General features: G+C 37.5%; 1 protein-coding gene across 1 annotated transcript in view; it reads left to right on the top strand.

Moving 5' to 3' along the window:
- Nucleotides 1-23,491, top strand: part of LOC137384934 (mucin-22-like) — a 162,976-nt gene that overhangs the window by 110,976 nt on the left and 28,509 nt on the right. Inside the window, exons 88-106 of the mRNA XM_068059644.1 lie at nt 334-396; nt 779-838; nt 2,854-2,916; nt 3,299-3,358; nt 5,374-5,436; nt 5,819-5,878; nt 7,871-7,933; nt 8,316-8,375; nt 10,391-10,453; nt 10,836-10,895; nt 12,888-12,950; nt 13,333-13,392; nt 15,411-15,470; nt 15,853-15,912; nt 17,927-17,989; nt 18,372-18,431; nt 20,422-20,484; nt 20,867-20,926; nt 22,964-23,026. Coding sequence (XP_067915745.1) covers nt 334-396; nt 779-838; nt 2,854-2,916; nt 3,299-3,358; nt 5,374-5,436; nt 5,819-5,878; nt 7,871-7,933; nt 8,316-8,375; nt 10,391-10,453; nt 10,836-10,895; nt 12,888-12,950; nt 13,333-13,392; nt 15,411-15,470; nt 15,853-15,912; nt 17,927-17,989; nt 18,372-18,431; nt 20,422-20,484; nt 20,867-20,926; nt 22,964-23,026 — 1,167 coding nt within the window. The remainder of the gene's footprint in view (nt 1-333; nt 397-778; nt 839-2,853; nt 2,917-3,298; nt 3,359-5,373; nt 5,437-5,818; nt 5,879-7,870; nt 7,934-8,315; nt 8,376-10,390; nt 10,454-10,835; nt 10,896-12,887; nt 12,951-13,332; nt 13,393-15,410; nt 15,471-15,852; nt 15,913-17,926; nt 17,990-18,371; nt 18,432-20,421; nt 20,485-20,866; nt 20,927-22,963; nt 23,027-23,491) is intronic.

Here is a 23,491-nt window from a genome sequence, read left to right on the forward strand (position 1 = left end):
AGAATCGAATATTTTGATTGGGGGCTTTGACAGGAGCGCTCAGTCGTAACACATGTTGCGATTGTTAATTGTCTTCCCTTTTCTTCTTTTGCACAGTAACTTGAAAGCACACTCTTGAAACACAACCTGTAATGGAAATGTTGATTTCTCCATCAACTGTTTATGTTTGCTCTTTTTAATTGAAGTACTTAAAGCTAGTTAGTAACTGTCGTCAAGAATTACCTCATGCGTTATGCCTTAATGCCAACAAAATAATTAGTGGTGGAATTCTATTAATACTGCTGGAGTTGCAGTCAGAGTGCAGTTGTTTTGAAAATCTTTCCTTTTCTTCAGAAGTGACAACGACAGCAAAAGGAGAAATAACAACAACTGTGTCTCCAGCCACTTCTACCACTGGTAAGTAATGGTATCTTTCAATATTGACCAGTAAGTCTTTTGATACAAGTGCGCGATGATCATCTTTGGCGTGGACAATGCCAATCCATCAGCTCCGTCCTGAAGACAATAAACCCATTGCTTTGGGATGGAATTGCTTGCAAAGTTTAGTACATCACAAACTTCAAACAATGGCATTTCACAACAGTTACAAAAGCACTTTTGTGAAAACCTGTCCCCCAAGAGATTGTCCCATCTGATGATTTCTGTCGTTCAATGTTGATCTTTTAACGACATAATTTCGGGTAAAGTTCCATTGTAGAACAACGTTATTAGTGTTGAATGCAAATGTGAAGTTTATAAACACAATCTTCAGATTAGGGTAATTTATCTTGTTCTTCAGAAGGAATCACGACAACAGCGAAAGCAACTACAACTGGGTCCACTACAGCCTCCACATCTGGTGAGTGATGTCTCTTTTCAATCAGAACATACGAACATATGAAGATATGAATTAGGAGCAGATGTAGGCCATTCGGCCCCTTTGAGTCTGCTTCACCATTCAATAAGATCATGGCTGATCTGTTTGAGTACAAATATACAATGGCGAGTACAGTGACACAATTCATCTTATTTCAACAACTCCAAGACACTGGAAGTCCACTACTTTGCACATGTTGATATTTAGCCCAGACAGTTCGGGGTGAAATGGTTGAAAACTGAACAAATTAAATGAAAGTAGATTCATGTGTCTAGCTGAGGAGAGTGTCTGTGTCCATATTGTATACGTTCTATACCCCATAGATAAAATAGAAACAGAAAATACTGGGAAAAGGTGGCTGTTTTGGCAGGATCTGAGGTCAGAGAAATATTTAATGTTTCAGGTCAATCACCTTTCATCAGAACTCTTTGATTTCAGATGAAACTGATGGTAATTGATGAAAGGTCATGAACCTGAAACTTTAACACTGTTTCTCTCCACAGGTACTAACTGGGCTGCTGAGTTTATGCAGCATTTTCTGTTTTTATTTTTGATTTCTTACATCTGCAGTATTTTGTGTCTCAATCCCTTAATCTCTGCTTATTTGTGACTTTCACTGACCATCTTTGAAATCGTTCTGTGACATTTCAATGAAACAGAAAATTTGCATTTCATGTTGATGGTGGTACTCTGCATTATTTTCAAATTCTGGTAGATTCAATAACACATCTTATCAAATGATGTTCCTTTGACATGTGTCCTTTTCTTGGAGTTATTTTTTCGGAATATGCGCTTTGCCTTTCGGGTTGCAAGGGGTGAGTATTGCTTTCAGAACCAGCAAGTCTCAGGAGTGAAAGGAAGGTGCATTTTGGTTGCCTTACATATAGCCATTTGGAGACTGCGATTCAAAGTGTTCATTCTCGATATCACAGAAACAGCCACTGGGAGTGGGTCTCATGCAATACATTTGTTACAATTCAATTTTGAACTGGTTTTTAGTTGAAGACAGTTTGTTCGAACAGAACACAAATACAGTGACACAGACAGCTGCGGTATTTAGCAAACCTGAAAAAGAGCTGTCAACCATTTAAACAGAAGGAATAGGATTTTTAGTCCGTTTAATTATTATCTCTCAAAGTTCTAAAAAAGTTCAAGCCGAAACAGGGTTGTCTGGTAATTTAAATTGAAGAGAGGGAAGTTCGACGATGACAATCTTTTATCCCTCAAAAACTCTAAATTCAGCTTGATTCCATTGAAAGAGTTTGCAAGTCATTAATTGTTGAAATTCACTGGAGAAGGAAAGCAACGTTCCATGAGGACTTCAAGCAACATTATGTGATGACTTCAAGCAACATTATGTGATGACTTCAAGCAACATTCGGTGAGGACTTCAAGCAACACTGGACTGTAAATTTGCAAGGACACTAATTTTTTCTAGATTAAATATTGTTTAGATCTTCATTGCGTTTAAGAATTTAGTTCTTTGAATTGAACAGTTAATTTGTTGATTTAAAGACACCTGGTTTGGTTCTCCTCATTTAGGGGGTTAATAGATGGTACAATTTGGCTGGGTCTTTCTTTAATTTGGAATGTTTTAAATGATATATTAGGCAATCTGTGGAGGGACAGGATTGAATAATCAGTGTGTCTCTCCCACCACGATCAGAATCGAATATTTTGATTGGGGGCTTTGACAGGAGCGCTCAGTCGTAACACATGTTGCGATTGTTAATTGTCTTCCCTTTTCTTCTTTTGCACAGTAACTTGAAAGCACACTCTTGAAACACAACCTGTAATGGAAATGTTGATTTCTCCATCAACTGTTTATGTTTGCTCTTTTTAATTGAAGTACTTAAAGCTAGTTAGTAACTGTCGTCAAGAATTACCTCATGCGTTATGCCTTAATGCCAACAAAATAATTAGTGGTGGAATTCTATTAATACTGCTGGAGTTGCAGTCAGAGTGCAGTTGTTTTGAAAATCTTTCCTTTTCTTCAGAAGTGACAACGACAGCAAAAGGAGAAATAACAACAACTGTGTCTCCAGCCACTTCTACCACTGGTAAGTAATGGTATCTTTCAATATTGACCAGTAAGTCTTTTGATACAAGTGCGCGATGATCATCTTTGGCGTGGACAATGCCAATCCATCAGCTCCGTCCTGAAGACAATAAACCCATTGCTTTGGGATGGAATTACTTGCAAAGTTTAGTACATCACAAACTTCAAACAATGGCATTTCACAACAGTTACAAAAGCACTTTTGTGAAAACCTGTCCCCCAAGAGATTGTCCCATCTGATGATTTCTGTCGTTCAATGTTGATCTTTTAACGACATAATTTCGGGTAAAGTTCCATTGTAGAACAACGTTATTAGTGTTGAATGCAAATGTGAAGTTTATAAACACAATCTTCAGATTAGGGTAATTTATCTTGTTCTTCAGAAGGAATCACGACAACAGCTAAAGCAACTACAACTGGGTCCACTACAGCCTCCACATCTGGTGAGTGATGTCTCTTTTCAATCAGAACATACGAACATATGAAGATATGAATTAGGAGCAGATGTAGGCCATTCGGCCCCTTTGAGTCTGCTTCACCATTCAATAAGATCATGGCTGATCTGTTTGAGTACAGATATACAATGGCGAGTACAGTGACACAATTCATCTTATTTCAACAACTCCAAGACACTGGAAGTCCACTACTTTGCACATGTTGATATTTAGCCCAGACAGTTCGGGGTGAAATGGTTGAAAACTGAACAAATTAAATGAAAGTAGATTCATGTGTCTAGCTGAGGAGAGTTTCTGTGTCCATATTGTATACGCTCTATACCCCATAGATAAAATAGAAACAGAAAATACTGGGAAAAGGTGGCTGTTTTGGCAGGATCTGAGGTCAGAGAAATATTTAATGTTTCAGGTCAATCACCTTTCATCAGAACTCTTTGATTTCAGATGAAACTGATGGTAATTGATGAAAGGTCATGAACCTGAAACTTTAACACTGTTTCTCTCCACAGGTACTAACTGGACTGCTGAGTTTATGCAGCATTTTCTGTTTTTATTTTTGATTTCTTACATCTGCAGTATTTTGTGTCTCAATCCCTTAATCTCTGCTTATTTGTGACTTTCACTGACCATCTTTGAAATCGTTCTGTGACATTTCAATGAAACAGAAAATTTGCATTTCATGTTGATGGTGGTACTCTGCATTATTTTCAAATTCTGGTAGATTCAATAACACATCTTATCAAATGATGTTCCTTTGACATGTGTCCTTTTCTTGGAGTTATTTTTTCGGAATATGCGCTTTGCCTTTCGGGTTGCAAGGGGTGAGTATTGCTTTCAGAACCAGCAAGTCTCAGGAGTGAAAGGAAGGTGCATTTTGGTTGCCTTACATATAGCCATTTGGAGACTGCGATTCAAAGTGTTCATTCTCGATATCACAGAAACAGCCACTGGGAGTGGGTCTCATGCAATACATTTGTTACAATTCAATTTTGAACTGGTTTTTAGTTGAAGACAGTTTGTTCGAACAGAACACAAATACAGTGACACAGACAGCTGCGGTATTTAGCAAACCTGAAAAAGAGCTGTCAACCATTTAAACAGAAGGAATAGGATTTTTAGTCCGTTTAATTATTATCTCTCAAAGTTCTAAAAAAGTTCAAGCCGAAACAGGGTTGTCTGGTAATTTAAATTGAAGAGAGGGAAGTTCGACGATGACAATCTTTTATCCCTCAAAAACTCTAAATTCAGCTTGATTCCATTGAAAGAGTTTGCAAGTCATTAATTGTTGAAATTCACTGGAGAAGGAAAGCAACGTTCCATGAGGACTTCAAGCAACATTATGTGATGACTTCAAGCAACATTATGTGATGACTTCAAGCAACATTCGGTGAGGACTTCAAGCAACACTGGACTGTAAATTTGCAAGGACACTAATTTTTTCTAGATTAAATATTGTTTAGATCTTCATTGCGTTTAAGAATTTAGTTCTTTGAATTGAACAGTTAATTTGTTGATTTAAAGACACCTGGTTTGGTTCTCCTCATTTAGGGGGTTAATAGATGGTACAATTTGGCTGGGTCTTTCTTTAATTTGGAATGTTTTAAATGATATATTAGGCAATCTGTGGAGGGACAGGATTGAATAATCAGTGTGTCTCTCCCACCACGATCAGAATCGAATATTTTGATTGGGGGCTTTGACAGGAGCGCTCAGTCGTAACACATGTTGCGATTGTTAATTGTCTTCCCTTTTCTTCTTTTGCACAGTAACTTGAAAGCACACTCTTGAAACACAACCTGTAATGGAAATGTTGATTTCTCCATCAACTGTTTATGTTTGCTCTTTTTAATTGAAGTACTTAAAGCTAGTTAGTAACTGTCGTCAAGAATTACCTCATGCGTTATGCCTTAATGCCAACAAAATAATTAGTGGTGGAATTCTACTAATACTGCTGGAGTTGCAGTCAGAGTGCAGTTGTTTTGAAAATCTTTCCTTTTCTTCAGAAGTGACAACGACAGCAAAAGGAGAAATAACAACAACTGTGTCTCCAGCCACTTCTACCACTGGTAAGTAATGGTATCTTTCAATATTGACCAGTAAGTCTTTTGATACAAGTGCGCGATGATCATCTTTGGCGTGGACAATGCCAATCCATCAGCTCCGTCCTGAAGACAATAAACCCATTGCTTTGGGATGGAATTACTTGCAAAGTTTAGTACATCACAAACTTCAAACAATGGCATTTCACAACAGTTACAAAAGCACTTTTGTGAAAACCTGTCCCCCAAGAGATTGTCCCATCTGATGATTTCTGTCGTTCAATGTTGATCTTTTAACGACATAATTTCGGGTAAAGTTCCATTGTAGAACAACGTTATTAGTGTTGAATGCAAATGTGAAGTTTATAAACACAATCTTCAGATTAGGGTAATTTATCTTGTTCTTCAGAAGGAATCACGACAACAGCTAAAGCAACTACAACTGGGTCCACTACAGCCTCCACATCTGGTGAGTGATGTCTCTTTTCAATCAGAACATACGAACATATGAAGATATGAATTAGGAGCAGATGTAGGCCATTCGGCCCCTTTGAGTCTGCTTCACCATTCAATAAGATCATGGCTGATCTGTTTGAGTACAGATATACAATGGCGAGTACAGTGACACAATTCATCTTATTTCAACAACTCCAAGACACTGGAAGTCCACTACTTTGCACATGTTGATATTTAGCCCAGACAGTTCAGGGTGAAATGGTTGAAAACTGAACAAATTAAATGAAACTAGATTCATGTGTCTAGCTGAGGAGAGTTTCTGTGTCCATATTGTATACGCTCTATACCCCATAGATAAAATAGAAACAGAAAATACTGGGAAAAGGTGGCTGTTTTGGCAGGATCTGAGGTCAGAGAAATATTTAATGTTTCAGGTCAATCACCTTTCATTAGAACTCTTTGATTTCAGATGAAACTGATGGTAATTGATGAAAGGTCATGAACCTGAAACTTTAACACTGTTTCTCTCCACAGGTACTAACTGGACTGCTGAGTTTATGCAGCATTTTCTGTTTTTATTTTTGATTTCTTACATCTGCAGTATTTTGTGTCTCAATCCCTGAATCTCTGCTTATTTGTGACTTTCTCTGACCATCTTTGAAATCGTTCTGTGACATTTCAATGAAACAGAAAATTTGCATTTCATGTTGATGGTGGTACTCTGCATTATTTTCAAATTCTGGTAGATTCAATAACACATCTTATCAAATAATGTTCCTTTGACATGTGTCCTTTTCTTGGAGTTATTTTTTCGGAATATGCGCTTTGCCTTTCGGGTTGCAAGGGGTGAGTATTGCTTTCAGAACCAGCCAGTCTCAGGAGTGAAAGGAAGGTGCATTTTGGTTGCCTTACATATAGCCATTTGGAGACTGCGATTCAAAGTGTTCATTCTCGATATCACAGAAACAGCCACTGGGAGTGGGTCTCATGCAATACATTTGTTACAATTCAATTTTGAACTGGTTTTTAGTTGAAGACAGTTTGTTCGAACAGAACACAAATACAGTGACACAGACAGCTGCGGTATTTAGCAAACCTGAAAAAGAGCTGTCAACCATTTAAACAGAAGGAATAGGATTTTTAGTCCGTTTAATTATTATCTCTCAAAGTTCTAAAAAAGTTCAAGCCGAAACAGGGTTGTCTGGTAATTTAAATTGAAGAGAGGGAAGTTCGACGATGACAATCTTTTATCCCTCAAAAACTCTAAATTCAGCTTGATTCCATTGAAAGAGTTTGCAAGTCATTAATTGTTGAAATTCACTGGAGAAGGAAAGCAACGTTCCATGAGGACTTCAAGCAACATTATGTGATGACTTCAAGCAACATTCGGTGAGGACTTCAAGCAACACTGGACTGTAAATTTGCAAGGACACTAATTTTTTCTAGTTTAAATATTGTTTAGATCTTCATTGCGTTTAAGAATTTAGTTCTTTGAATTGAACAGTTAATTTGTTGATTTAAAGACACCTGGTTTGGTTCTCCTCATTCAGGGGGTTAATAGATGGTACAATTTGGCTGGGTCTTTCTTTAATTTGGAATGTTTTAAATGATATATTAGGCAATCTGTGGAGGGACAGGATTGAATAATCAGTGTGTCTCTCCCACCACGATCAGAATCGAATATTTTGATTGGGGGCTTTGACAGGAGCGCTCAGTCGTAACACATGTTGCGATTGTTAATTGTCTTCCCTTTTCTTCTTTTGCACAGTAACTTGAAAGCACACTCTTGAAACACAACCTGTAATGGAAATGTTGTTTTCTCCATCAACTGTTTATGTTTGCTCTTTTTAATTGAAGTACTTAAAGCTAGTTAGTAACTGTCGTCAAGAATTACCTCATGCGTTATGCCTTAATGCCAACAAAATAATTAGTGGTGGAATTCTATTAATACTGCTGGAGTTGCAGTCAGAGTGCAGTTGTTTTGAAAATCTTTCCTTTTCTTCAGAAGTGACAACGACAGCAAAAGGAGAAATAACAACAACTGTGTCTCCAGCCACTTCTACCACTGGTAAGTAATGGTATCTTTCAATATTGACCAGTAAGTCTTTTGATACAAGTGCGCGATGATCATCTTTGGCGTGGACAATGCCAATCCATCAGCTCCGTCCTGAAGACAATAAACCCATTGCTTTGGGATGGAATTACTTGCAAAGTTTAGTACATCACAAACTTCAAACAATGGCATTTCACAACAGTTACAAAAGCACTTTTGTGAAAACCTGTCCCCCAAGAGATTGTCCCATCTGATGATTTCTGTCGTTCAATGTTGATCTTTTAACGACATAATTTCGGGTAAAGTTCCATTGTAGAACAACGTTATTAGTGTTGAATGCAAATGTGAAGTTTATAAACACAATCTTCAGATTAGGGTAATTTATCTTGTTCTTCAGAAGGAATCACGACAACAGCTAAAGCAACTACAACTGGGTCCACTACAGCCTCCACATCTGGTGAGTGATGTCTCTTTTCAATCAGAACATACGAACATATGAAGATATGAATTAGGAGCAGATGTAGGCCATTCGGCCCCTTTGAGTCTGCTTCACCATTCAATAAGATCATGGCTGATCTGTTTGAGTACAGATATACAATGGCGAGTACAGTGACACAATTCATCTTATTTCAACAACTCCAAGACACTGGAAGTCCACTACTTTGCACATGTTGATATTTAGCCCAGACAGTTCGGGGTGAAATGGTTGAAAACTGAACAAATTAAATGAAAGTAGATTCATGTGTCTAGCTGAGGAGAGTTTCTGTGTCCATATTGTATACGCTCTATACCCCATAGATAAAATAGAAACAGAAAATACTGGGAAAAGGTGGCTGTTTTGGCAGGATCTGAGGTCAGAGAAATATTTAATGTTTCAGGTCAATCACCTTTCATCAGAACTCTTTGATTTCAGATGAAACTGATGGTAATTGATGAAAGGTCATGAACCTGAAACTTTAACACTGTTTCTCTCCACAGGTACTAACTGGACTGCTGAGTTTATGCAGCATTTTCTGTTTTTATTTTTGATTTCTTACATCTGCAGTATTTTGTGTCTCAATCCCTTAATCTCTGCTTATTTGTGACTTTCACTGACCATCTTTGAAATCGTTCTGTGACATTTCAATGAAACAGAAAATTTGCATTTCATGTTGATGGTGGTACTCTGCATTATTTTCAAATTCTGGTAGATTCAATAACACATCTTATCAAATGATGTTCCTTTGACATGTGTCCTTTTCTTGGAGTTATTTTTTCGGAATATGCGCTTTGCCTTTCGGGTTGCAAGGGGTGAGTATTGCTTTCAGAACCAGCAAGTCTCAGGAGTGAAAGGAAGGTGCATTTTGGTTGCCTTACATATAGCCATTTGGAGACTGCGATTCAAAGTGTTCATTCTCGATATCACAGAAACAGCCACTGGGAGTGGGTCTCATGCAATACATTTGTTACAATTCAATTTTGAACTGGTTTTTAGTTGAAGACAGTTTGTTCGAACAGAACACAAATACAGTGACACAGACAGCTGCGGTATTTAGCAAACCTGAAAAAGAGCTGTCAACCATTTAAACAGAAGGAATAGGATTTTTAGTCCGTTTAATTATTATCTCTCAAAGTTCTAAAAAAGTTCAAGCCGAAACAGGGTTGTCTGGTAATTTAAATTGAAGAGAGGGAAGTTCGACGATGACAATCTTTTATCCCTCAAAAACTCTAAATTCAGCTTGATTCCATTGAAAGAGTTTGCAAGTCATTAATTGTTGAAATTCACTGGAGAAGGAAAGCAACGTTCCATGAGGACTTCAAGCAACATTATGTGATGACTTCAAGCAACATTATGTGATGACTTCAAGCAACATTCGGTGAGGACTTCAAGCAACACTGGACTGTAAATTTGCAAGGACACTAATTTTTTCTAGATTAAATATTGTTTAGATCTTCATTGCGTTTAAGAATTTAGTTCTTTGAATTGAACAGTTAATTTGTTGATTTAAAGACACCTGGTTTGGTTCTCCTCATTTAGGGGGTTAATAGATGGTACAATTTGGCTGGGTCTTTCTTTAATTTGGAATGTTTTAAATGATATATTAGGCAATCTGTGGAGGGACAGGATTGAATAATCAGTGTGTCTCTCCCACCACGATCAGAATCGAATATTTTGATTGGGGGCTTTGACAGGAGCGCTCAGTCGTAACACATGTTGCGATTGTTAATTGTCTTCCCTTTTCTTCTTTTGCACAGTAACTTGAAAGCACACTCTTGAAACACAACCTGTAATGGAAATGTTGATTTCTCCATCAACTGTTTATGTTTGCTCTTTTTAATTGAAGTACTTAAAGCTAGTTAGTAACTGTCGTCAAGAATTACCTCATGCGTTATGCCTTAATGCCAACAAAATAATTAGTGGTGGAATTCTACTAATACTGCTGGAGTTGCAGTCAGAGTGCAGTTGTTTTGAAAATCTTTCCTTTTCTTCAGAAGTGACAACGACAGCAAAAGGAGAAATAACAACAACTGTGTCTCCAGCCACTTCTACCACTGGTAAGTAATGGTATCTTTCAATATTGACCAGTAAGTCTTTTGATACAAGTGCGCGATGATCATCTTTGGCGTGGACAATGCCAATCCATCAGCTCCGTCCTGAAGACAATAAACCCATTGCTTTGGGATGGAATTACTTGCAAAGTTTAGTACATCACAAACTTCAAACAATGGCATTTCACAACAGTTACAAAAGCACTTTTGTGAAAACCTGTCCCCCAAGAGATTGTCCCATCTGATGATTTCTGTCGTTCAATGTTGATCTTTTAACGACATAATTTCGGGTAAAGTTCCATTGTAGAACAACGTTATTAGTGTTGAATGCAAATGTGAAGTTTATAAACACAATCTTCAGATTAGGGTAATTTATCTTGTTCTTCAGAAGGAATCACGACAACAGCTAAAGCAACTACAACTGGGTCCACTACAGCCTCCACATCTGGTGAGTGATGTCTCTTTTCAATCAGAACATACGAACATATGAAGATATGAATTAGGAGCAGATGTAGGCCATTCGGCCCCTTTGAGTCTGCTTCACCATTCAATAAGATCATGGCTGATCTGTTTGAGTACAGATATACAATGGCGAGTACAGTGACACAATTCATCTTATTTCAACAACTCCAAGACACTGGAAGTCCACTACTTTGCACATGTTGATATTTAGCCCAGACAGTTCAGGGTGAAATGGTTGAAAACTGAACAAATTAAATGAAACTAGATTCATGTGTCTAGCTGAGGAGAGTTTCTGTGTCCATATTGTATACGCTCTATACCCCATAGATAAAATAGAAACAGAAAATACTGGGAAAAGGTGGCTGTTTTGGCAGGATCTGAGGTCAGAGAAATATTTAATGTTTCAGGTCAATCACCTTTCATTAGAACTCTTTGATTTCAGATGAAACTGATGGTAATTGATGAAAGGTCATGAACCTGAAACTTTAACACTGTTTCTCTCCACAGGTACTAACTGGACTGCTGAGTTTATGCAGCATTTTCTGTTTTTATTTTTGATTTCTTACATCTGCAGTATTTTGTGTCTCAATCCCTGAATCTCTGCTTATTTGTGACTTTCTCTGACCATCTTTGAAATCGTTCTGTGACATTTCAATGAAACAGAAAATTTGCATTTCATGTTGATGGTGGTACTCTGCATTATTTTCAAATTCTGGTAGATTCAATAACACATCTTATCAAATAATGTTCCTTTGACATGTGTCCTTTTCTTGGAGTTATTTTTTCGGAATATGCGCTTTGCCTTTCGGGTTGCAAGGGGTGAGTATTGCTTTCAGAACCAGCCAGTCTCAGGAGTGAAAGGAAGGTGCATTTTGGTTGCCTTACATATAGCCATTTGGAGACTGCGATTCAAAGTGTTCATTCTCGATATCACAGAAACAGCCACTGGGAGTGGGTCTCATGCAATACATTTGTTACAATTCAATTTTGAACTGGTTTTTAGTTGAAGACAGTTTGTTCGAACAGAACACAAATACAGTGACACAGACAGCTGCGGTATTTAGCAAACCTGAAAAAGAGCTGTCAACCATTTAAACAGAAGGAATAGGATTTTTAGTCCGTTTAATTATTATCTCTCAAAGTTCTAAAAAAGTTCAAGCCGAAACAGGGTTGTCTGGTAATTTAAATTGAAGAGAGGGAAGTTCGACGATGACAATCTTTTATCCCTCAAAAACTCTAAATTCAGCTTGATTCCATTGAAAGAGTTTGCAAGTCATTAATTGTTGAAATTCACTGGAGAAGGAAAGCAACGTTCCATGAGGACTTCAAGCAACATTATGTGATGACTTCAAGCAACATTCGGTGAGGACTTCAAGCAACACTGGACTGTAAATTTGCAAGGACACTAATTTTTTCTAGTTTAAATATTGTTTAGATCTTCATTGCGTTTAAGAATTTAGTTCTTTGAATTGAACAGTTAATTTGTTGATTTAAAGACACCTGGTTTGGTTCTCCTCATTCAGGGGGTTAATAGATGGTACAATTTGGCTGGGTCTTTCTTTAATTTGGAATGTTTTAAATGATATATTAGGCAATCTGTGGAGGGACAGGATTGAATAATCAGTGTGTCTCTCCCACCACGATCAGAATCGAATATTTTGATTGGGGGCTTTGACAGGAGCGCTCAGTCGTAACACATGTTGCGATTGTTAATTGTCTTCCCTTTTCTTCTTTTGCACAGTAACTTGAAAGCACACTCTTGAAACACAACCTGTAATGGAAATGTTGTTTTCTCCATCAACTGTTTATGTTTGCTCTTTTTAATTGAAGTACTTAAAGCTAGTTAGTAACTGTCGTCAAGAATTACCTCATGCGTTATGCCTTAATGCCAACAAAATAATTAGTGGTGGAATTCTATTAATACTGCTGGAGTTGCAGTCAGAGTGCAGTTGTTTTGAAAATCTTTCCTTTTCTTCAGAAGTGACAACGACAGCAAAAGGAGAAATAACAACAACTGTGTCTCCAGCCACTTCTACCACTGGTAAGTAATGGTATCTTTCAATATTGACCAGTAAGTCTTTTGATACAAGTGCGCGATGATCATCTTTGGCGTGGACAATGCCAATCCATCAGCTCCGTCCTGAAGACAATAAACCCATTGCTTTGGGATGGAATTGCTTGCAAAGTTTAGTACATCACAAACTTCAAACAATGGCATTTCACAACAGTTACAAAAGCACTTTTGTGAAAACCTGTCCCCCAAGAGATTGTCCCATCTGATGATTTCTGTCGTTCAATGTTGATCTTTTAACGACATAATTTCGGGTAAAGTTCCATTGTAGAACAACGTTATTAGTGTTGAATGCAAATGTGAAGTTTATAAACACAATCTTCAGATTAGGGTAATTTATCTTGTTCTTCAGAAGGAATCACGACAACAGCGAATGCAACTACAACTGGGTCCACTACAGCCTCCACATCTGGTGAGTGATGTCTCTTTTCAATCAGAACATACGAACATATGAAGATATGAATTAGGAGCAGATGTAGGCCATTCGGCCCCTTTGAGTCTGCTTCACCATTCAATAAGATCATGGCTGATCTGTTTGAGTACAGATATGCAATGGCGAGTACAGTGACACAATTCATCTTATTTCAACAACTCCAAGACACTGGAAGTCCACTACTTTGCACATGTTGATATTTAGCCCAGACAGTTCGGGGTGAAATGGTTGAAAACTGAACAAATTAAATGAAAGTAGATTCATGTGTCTAGCTGAGGAGAGTTTCTGTGTCCATATTGTATACGCTCTATACCCCATAGATAAAATAGAAACAGAAAATACTGGGAAAAGGTGGCTGTTTTGGCAGGATCTGAGGTCAGAGAAATATTTAATGTTTCAGGTCAATCACCTTTCATCAGAACTCTTTGATTTCAGATGAAACTGATGGTAATTGATGAAAGGTCATGAACCTGAAACTTTAACACTGTTTCTCTCCACAGGTACTAACTGGACTGCTGAGTTTATGCAGCATTTTCTGTTTTTATTTTTGATTTCTTACATCTGCAGTATTTTGTGTCTCAATCCCTTAATCTCTGCTTATTTGTGACTTTCACTGACCATCTTTGAAATCGTTCTGTGACATTTCAATGAAACAGAAAATTTGCATTTCATGTTGATGGTGGTACTCTGCATTATTTTCAAATTCTGGTAGATTCAATAACACATCTTATCAAATGATGTTCCTTTGACATGTGTCCTTTTCTTGGAGTTATTTTTTCGGAATATGCGCTTTGCCTTTCGGGTTGCAAGGGGTGAGTATTGCTTTCAGAACCAGCAAGTCTCAGGAGTGAAAGGAAGGTGCATTTTGGTTGCCTTACATATAGCCATTTGGAGACTGCGATTCAAAGTGTTCATTCTCGATATCACAGAAACAGCCACTGGGAGTGGGTCTCATGCAATACATTTGTTACAATTCAATTTTGAACTGGTTTTTAGTTGAAGACAGTTTGTTCGAACAGAACACAAATACAGTGACACAGACAGCTGCGGTATTTAGCAAACCTGAAAAAGAGCTGTCAACCATTTAAACAGAAGGAATAGGATTTTTAGTCCGTTTAATTATTATCTCTCAAAGTTCTAAAAAAGTTCAAGCCGAAACAGGGTTGTCTGGTAATTTAAATTGAAGAGAGGGAAGTTCGACGATGACAATCTTTTATCCCTCAAAAACTCTAAATTCAGCTTGATTCCATTGAAAGAGTTTGCAAGTCATTAATTGTTGAAATTCACTGGAGAAGGAAAGCAACGTTCCATGAGGACTTCAAGCAACATTATGTGATGACTTCAAGCAACATTATGTGATGACTTCAAGCAACATTCGGTGAGGACTTCAAGCAACACTGGACTGTAAATTTGCAAGGACACTAATTTTTTCTAGATTAAATATTGTTTAGATCTTCATTGCGTTTAAGAATTTAGTTCTTTGAATTGAACAGTTAATTTGTTGATTTAAAGACACCTGGTTTGGTTCTCCTCATTTAGGGGGTTAATAGATGGTACAATTTGGCTGGGTCTTTCTTTAATTTGGAATGTTTTAAATGATATATTAGGCAATCTGTGGAGGGACAGGATTGAATAATCAGTGTGTCTCTCCCACCACGATCAGAATCGAATATTTTGATTGGGGGCTTTGACAGGAGCGCTCAGTCGTAACACATGTTGCGATTGTTAATTGTCTTCCCTTTTCTTCTTTTGCACAGTAACTTGAAAGCACACTCTTGAAACACAACCTGTAATGGAAATGTTGATTTCTCCATCAACTGTTTATGTTTGCTCTTTTTAATTGAAGTACTTAAAGCTAGTTAGTAACTGTCGTCAAGAATTACCTCATGCGTTATGCCTTAATGCCAACAAAATAATTAGTGGTGGAATTCTATTAATACTGCTGGAGTTGCAGTCAGATTGCAGTTGTTTTGAAAATCTTTCCTTTTCTTCTGAAGTGACAACTACACCAAAAGGGGAAATAACAACAACTGTGTCTCCAGCCACTTCTACCACTGGTAAGTAATGGTATCTTTCAATATTGACCAGTAAGTCTTTTGATACAAGTGCGCGATGATCATCTTTGGCGTGGACAATGCCAATCCATCAGCTCCGTCCTGAAGACAATAAACCCATTGCTTTGGGATGGAATTACTTGCAAAGTTTAGTACATCACAAACTTCAAACAATGGCATTTCACAACAGTTACAAAAGCACTTTTGTGAAAACCTGTCCCCCAAGAGATTGTCCCATCTGATGATTTCTGTCGTTCAATGTTGATCTTTTAACGACATAATTTCGGGTAAAGTTCCATTGTAGAACAACGTTATTAGTGTTGAATGCAAATGTGAAGTTTATAAACACAATCTTCAGATTAGGGTAATTTATCTTGTTCTTCAGAAGGAATCACGACAACAGCTAAAGCAACTACAACTGGGTCCACTACAGCCTCCACATCTGGTGAGTGATGTCTCTTTTCAATCAGAACATACGAACATATGAAGATATGAATTAGGAGCAGATGTAGGCCATTCGGCCTCATGGAGAATGCTTCACCATTCAATAAGATCATGGCTGATCTGTTTGAGTACAGCTATACAATGGCGAGTACAGTGACACAATTCATCTTATTTCAACAACTCCAAGACACTGGAAGTCCACTACTTTGCACATGTTGATATTTAGCCCAGACAGTTCGGGGTGAAATGGTTGAAAACTGAACAAATTAAATGAAACTAGATTCATGTGTCTAGCTGAGGAGAGTTTCTGTGTCCATATTGTATACGCTCTATACCCCATAGATAAAATAGAAACAGAAAATACTGGGAAAAGGTGGCTGTTTTTGCAGGATCTGAGGTCAGAGAAATATTTAATGTTTCAGGTCAATCACCTTTCATTAGAACTCTTTGATTTCAGATGAAACTGATGGTAATTGATGAAAGGTCATGAACCTGAAACTTTAACACTGTTTCTCTCCACAGGTACTAACTGGACTGCTGAGTTTATGCAGCATTTTCTGTTTTTATTTTTGATTTCTTACATCTGCAGTATTTTGTGTCTCAATCCCTGAATCTCTGCTTATTTGTGACTTTCTCTGACCATCTTTGAAATCGTTCTGTGACATTTCAATGAAACAGAAAATTTGCATTTCATGTTGATGGTGGTACTCTGCATTATTTTCAAATTCTGGTAGATTCAATAACACATCTTATCAAATGATGTTCCTTTGACATGTGTCCTTTTCTTGGAGTTATTTTTTCGGAATATGCGCTTTGCCTTTCGGGTTGCAAGGGGTGAGTATTGCTTTCAGAACCAGCCAGTCTCAGGAGTGAAAGGAAGGTGCATTTTGGTTGCCTTACATATAGCCATTTGGAGACTGCGATTCAAAGTGTTCATTCTCGATATCACAGAAACAGCCACTGGGAGTGGGTCTCATGCAATACATTTGTTACAATTCAATTTTGAACTGGTTTTTAGTTGAAGACAGTTTGTTCGAACAGAACACAAATACAGTGACACAGACAGCTGCGGTATTTAGCAAACCTGAAAAAGAGCTGTCAACCATTTAAACAGAAGGAATAGGATTTTTAGTCCGTTTAATTATTATCTCTCAAAGTTCTAAAAAAGTTCAAGCCGAAACAGGGTTGTCTGGTAATTTAAATTGAAGAGAGGGAAGTTCGACGATGACAATCTTTTATCCCTCAAAACTCTAAATTCAGCTTGATTCCATTGAAAGAGTTTGCAAGTCATTAATTGTTGAAATTCACTGGAGAAGGAAAGCAACGTTCCATGAGGACTTCAAGCAACATTATGTGATGACTTCAAGCAACATTATGTGATGACTTCAAGCAACATTCGGTGAGGACTTCAAGCAACACTGGACTGTAAATTTACAAGGACACTAATTTTTTCTAGATTAAATATTGTTTAGATCTTCATTGCGTTTAAGAATTTAGTTCTTTGAATTGAACAGTTAATTTGTTGCTTTAAAGACACCTGGTTTGGTTCTCCTCATTCAGGGGGTTAATAGATGGTACAATTTGGCTGGGTCTTTCTTTAATTTGGAATGTTTTAAATGATATATTAGGCAATCTGTGGAGGGACAGGATTGAATAATCAGTGTGTCTCTCCCACCACGATCAGAATCGAATATTTTGATTGGGGGCTTTGACAGGAGCGCTCAGTCGTAACACATGTTGCGATTGTTAATTGTCTTCCCTTTTCTTCTTTTGCACAGTAACTTGAAAGCACACTCTTGAAACACAACCTGTAATGGAAATGTTGATTTCTCCATCAACTGTTTATGTTTGCTCTTTTTAATTGAAGTACTTAAAGCTAGTTAGTAACTGTCGTCAAGAATTACCTCATGCGTTATGCCTTAATGCCAACAAAATAATTAGTGGTGGAATTCTATTAATACTGCTGGAGTTGCAGTCAGAGTGCAGTTGTTTTGAAAATCTTTCCTTTTCTTCAGAAGTGACAACGACAGCAAAAGGAGAAATAACAACAACTGTGTCTCCAGCCACTTCTACCACTGGTAAGTAATGGTATCTTTCAATATTGACCAGTAAGTCTTTTGATACAAGTGCGCGATGATCATCTTTGGCGTGGACAATGCCAATCCATCAGCTCCGTCCTGAAGACAATAAACCCATTGCTTTGGGATGGAATTACTTGCAAAGTTCAGTACATCACAAACTTCAAACAATGGCATTTCACAACAGTTACAAAAGCACTTTTGTGAAAACCTGTCCCCCAAGAGATTGTCCCATCTGATGATTTCTTTCGTTCAATGTTGATCTTTTAACGACATAATTTCGGGTAAAGTTCCATTGTAGAACAACGTTATTAGTGTTGAATGCAAATGTGAAGTTTATAAACACAATCTTCAGATTAGGGTAATTTATCTTGTTCTTCAGAAGGAATCACTACAACAGCGAAAGCAACTACAACTGGGTCCACTACAGCCTCCACATCTGGTGAGTGATGTCTCTTTTCAATCAGAACATACGAACATATGAAGATATGAATTAGGAGCAGATGTAGGCCATTCGGCCCCTTTGAGTCTCCTTCACCATTCAATAAGATCATGGCTGATCTGTTTGAGTACAGATATACAATGGCGAGTACAGTGACACAATTCATCTTATTTCAACAACTCCAAGACACTGGAAGTCCACTACTTTGCACATGTTGATATTTAGCCCAGACAGTTCGGGGTGAAATGGTTGAAAACTGAACAAATTAAATGAAACTAGATTCATGTGTCTAGCTGAGGAGAGTTTCTGTGTCCATATTGTATACGCTCTATTCCCCATAGATAAAATAGAAACAGAAAATACTGGGAAAAGGTGGCTGTTTTGGCAGGATCTGAGGTCAGAGAAATATTGAATGTTTCAGGTCAATCACCTTTCATCAGAACTCTTTGATTTCAGATGAAACTGATGGTAATTGGTGAAAGGTCATGAACCTGAAACTTTAACACTGTTTCTCTCCACAGGTACTAACTGGGCTGCTGAGTTTATGCAGCATTTTCTGTTTTTATTTTTTATTTCTTACATCTGCAGTATTTTGTGTCTCAATCCCTTCATCTCTGCTTATTTGTGACTTTTACTGACCATCTTTGAAATCGTTCTGTGACATTTCAATGAAACAGAAAATTTGCATTTCATGTTGATGGTGGTACTCTGCATTATTTTCAAATTCTGGTAGATTCAATAACACATCTTATCAAATGATGTTCCTTTGACATGTGTCCTTTCTTGGAGTTTTTTTTTCGGAATATGCGCTTTGCCTTTAGGGTTGCAAGGGGTGAGTATTGCTTTAAGAACCAGCAAGTCTCAGGAGTGAAAGGAAGGTGCATTTTGGTTGCCTTACATAAGGCCATTTGGAGACAGCGATTCAAAGTGTTCATTCTCGATATCACAGAAACAGCCACTGGGAGTGGGTCTCATGCAATACATTTGTCACAATTCAATTTTGAACTGGTTTTTAGTTGAAGACAGTTTGTTCGAACAGAACACAAATACAGTGATACAGACAGCTACGCTATTTAGCAAACCTGAAAAAGAGCTGTCAACCATTTAAACAGAAGGAATAGGATTTTTAGTCCGTTTAATTATTATCTCTCAAAGTTCTAAAAAAGTCAAGCCGAAACAGAGATGTTGGGTAATTTAAATTGAAGATAGGGAAGTTCGACGATGACAATCTTTTATCCCTCAACAACTCTAAATTCATCTTGATTCCATTGAACGAGTTTGCAAGTTGTTAATTTTTGAAATTCACTGGAGAAGGAAAGCAACGTTCCATGAGGACTTCAAGCAACATTCAGTGAAGACTTCAAGTAACATTCGGTGAGGACTTCAAGCAACACTGGACTGTAAATTTGCAAGGACACTAATTTTTTCTATTTTAAATATTGTTCAGATCTTCATTGCATTGAAGAATTTAGTTCTTTGAATTGAACAGTTAATTTCTTGATTTAAAGACACCTGGTTTGGTTCGCCTCATTCAGGGGGTGAACAGATGGTACAATTTGGCTGGGTCTTTCTTTAATTTGGAAAGCTTTAAATGATATATTCGGCAATCTGTGGAGGGACGGGATTGAATAATCAGTGTGTCTCTCCCACCACGATCAGAATCGAATATTTTGATTGGGGGCTTTGACAGGAGCGCTCAGTCGTAACACATGTTGCGATTGTTAATTGTCTTCCCTTTTCTTCTTTTGCACAGTAACTTGAAAGCACGCTCTTGAAACACAATCTGTAATGGAAATGTTGTTTTATCCATCAACTGTTTATGTTTGCTCTTTTTAATTGAAGTACTTAAAGCTAGTTAGTAACTGTCGTCAAGAATTACCTCATGCGTTATGCCTTAATGCCAACAAAATAATTAGTGGTGGAATTCTATTAATACTGCTGGTGTTGCAGTCAGAGTGCAGTTGTTTTGAAAATCTTTCCTTTTCTTCAGAAGTGACAACAACAGCAAAAGGAGAAATAACAACAACTGTGTCTCCAGCCACTTCTACCACTGGTAAGTAATGGTATCTTTCAATATTGACCAGTAAGTCTTTTGATACAAGTGCGCGATGATCATCTTTGGCGTGGACAATGCCAATCCATCAGCTCAGTCCTGAAGACAATAAACCCATTGCTTTGGGATGGAATTACTTGCAAAGTTCAGTACATCACAAACTTCAAACAATGGCATTTCACAACAGTTACAAAAGCACTTTTGTGAAAACCTGTCCCCCAAGAGATTGTCCCATCTGATGATTTCTGTCGTTCAATCTTGAACTTTTAACGACATAATTTTGGGTAAAGTTCCATTGTAGAACAACGTTATTAGTTTTGAATGCAAATGTGAAGTTTATAAACACAATATTCAGATTAGGATAATTTATCTTGTTCTTCAGAAGGAATCACTACAACAGCGAAATCAACTACAACTGGGTCCACTACAGCCTCCACATCTGGTGAGTGATGTCTCTTTTCAATCAGAACATACGAACATATGAAGATATGAATTAGGAGCAGATGTAGGCCATTCGGCCTCATGGAGAATGCTTCACCATTCAATAAGATCATGGCTGATCTGTTTGAGTACAGATATACAATGGCGAGTACAGTGACACAATTCATCTTATTTCAACAACTCCAAGACACTGGAAGTCCACTACTTTGCACATGTTGATATTTAGCCCAGACAGTTCGGGGTGAAATGGTTGAAAACTGAACAAATTAAATGAAACTAGATTCATGTGTCTAGCTGAGGAGAGTTTCTGTGTCCATATTGTATACGCTCGATTCCCCATAGATAAAATAGAAACAGAAAATACTGGGAAAAGGTGGCGGTTTTGGCAGGATCTGAGGTCAGAGAAATATTTAATGTTTCAGGTCAATCACCTTTCATCAGAACTCTTCGATTTCAGATGAAACTGATCGTAATCGGTGAAAGGTCATGAACCTGAAACTTTAACGCTGTTTCTATCCACAGATACTAACTGGGCTGCTGGGTTTATGCAGCATTTTCTGTTTTTATTTTGATTTCTTACATCTGCAGTATTTTGTGTCTCAATCCCTTAATCTCTGCTTATTTGTGACTTTTACTGACCATTTTTGAAATCGTTCCGTGACATTTAAATGAAACAGAAAATTTGCATTTCATGTTGATGGTGGTACTCTGCATTATTTTCAAATTCTGGTAGATTCAATAACACATCTTATCAAATGATGTTCCTTTGACATGAGTCCTTTTCTTGGAGTTTTTTTTTCGGAATATGCACTTTGCCTTTAAGGGTTGCAATGGGTCAGTATTGCTTTCAGAACCAGCAAGTCTCAGGAGTGAAAGGAAGGTGCATTTTGGTTGCCTTACATATAGCCATTTGGAGACTGCGATTCAAAGGGTTCATTCTCCATATCTCAGGAACAGCCACTGGGAGTAAGTCTCATGCAATACATTTGTTGCAATTCAATTTTGAACTTGTTTTTAGTTGAAGACAGTTTCTTCTAACAGAACACAGACACAGTGACACAGACAACTGCAGTATTTAGCAAACCTGGAGACGAGCTGTCAACCATTTAAACTGAAGAAATAGGATTTTTAGTCCGTTTAATTATTATCTCTCAAAGTTCTAAAAAAAGTCAAGCCGAAACAGAGATGTGTGTTAATTTAAATTGAAGAGAGGGAAGTTCGATGATGACAATCTTACATCCCTCAAAAACTCTAAATTCAGCTTGATTCCATTGAAAGAGTTTGCAAGTCGTTAATTGTTGAAATTCACTGGAGAAGGAAAGCAACGTTCCATGAGGACCTCAGGCAACATTATGTGATGACTTCAAGCAACATTCTGTGAGGACTTCAAGCAACATTCAGTGCAGACTTCAAGTCACATTCAGTGAGGACTTCAAGCAACACTGGACAGTAAATTTGCAAGAACACTAATATTTTCTATCTTAAATGTTGTTTATATCTTCATTGTGTTTAAGAATTTAGTTCTTTGAATTGAACAGTTAATTTGTTGATTTAAAGACACCTGATTAGGTTCGCCTCATTCAGGGGGTTAATAGATGGTAAAATTTGGCTGGGTCTTTCTTTAATTTGGAAAGTTTTAAATGATATGTTAGTCAATCTGTGGAGGAACGGGTTGAATAATCAGTGCGTCTCTCCCACCACAATCAGAATCGAATATTTTGATTGGGAGCTTTGACAGTAGCGGTCAGTCGTAACACATGTTGCGATTGTTAATTGTCTTTCCTTTTCTTCTTTTGCACAGTAACTTGAAAGCACGCTCTTGAAACACAACCAGTCATGTAAATGTTGTTTTATCCATCGACTGTTTATGTTTGCTCTTTTTAATTGAAGTACTTAAAGCTAATTAGTAACTGTCGTCAAGAATTACCTCATGCGTTATGCCTTAATGCCAACAAAATAATTAGTGGTGGAATTCTATTAATACTGCTGGAGTTGCAGTCAGAGTGCAGTTGTTTTGAAAATCTTTCCTTTTCTTCAGAAGTGACAACTACAGCAAAAGGAGAAATAACAACAACTGTGTCTCCAGCCACTTCTACCACTGGTAAGTAATGGTATCTTTCAATATTGACCAGTAAGTCTTTTGATACAAGTGCGCGATGATCATCTTTGGCGTGGACAATGCCAATCCATCACCTCAGTCCTGAAGACAATAAACCCATTGCTTTGGGATGGAATTACTTGCAAAGTTCAGTACATCACAAACTTCAAACAATGGCATTTCACAACAGTTACAAAAGCACTTTTGTGAAAACCTGTCCCCCAAGAGATTGTCCCATCTGATGATTTCTGTCATTCAATATTGGACTTTTAACGACATAATTTTGGGTAAAGTTCCATTGTCGAACAACTTTATTGGTTTTGAATGCAAATGTGAAGTTCATAAACACAATCTTCAGATTAGGATAATTTATCTTGTTCTTCAGAAGGAATCACTGCACCAGCGAAAGCAACTACAACTGGGTCCACATCTGGTGAGTGATGTCTCTTTTCAATCAGAACATACAAA

This window comes from Heterodontus francisci, chromosome 27 (assembly GCF_036365525.1).
Source record: "Heterodontus francisci isolate sHetFra1 chromosome 27, sHetFra1.hap1, whole genome shotgun sequence".
Lineage (NCBI taxonomy): Eukaryota > Metazoa > Chordata > Chondrichthyes > Heterodontiformes > Heterodontidae > Heterodontus > Heterodontus francisci.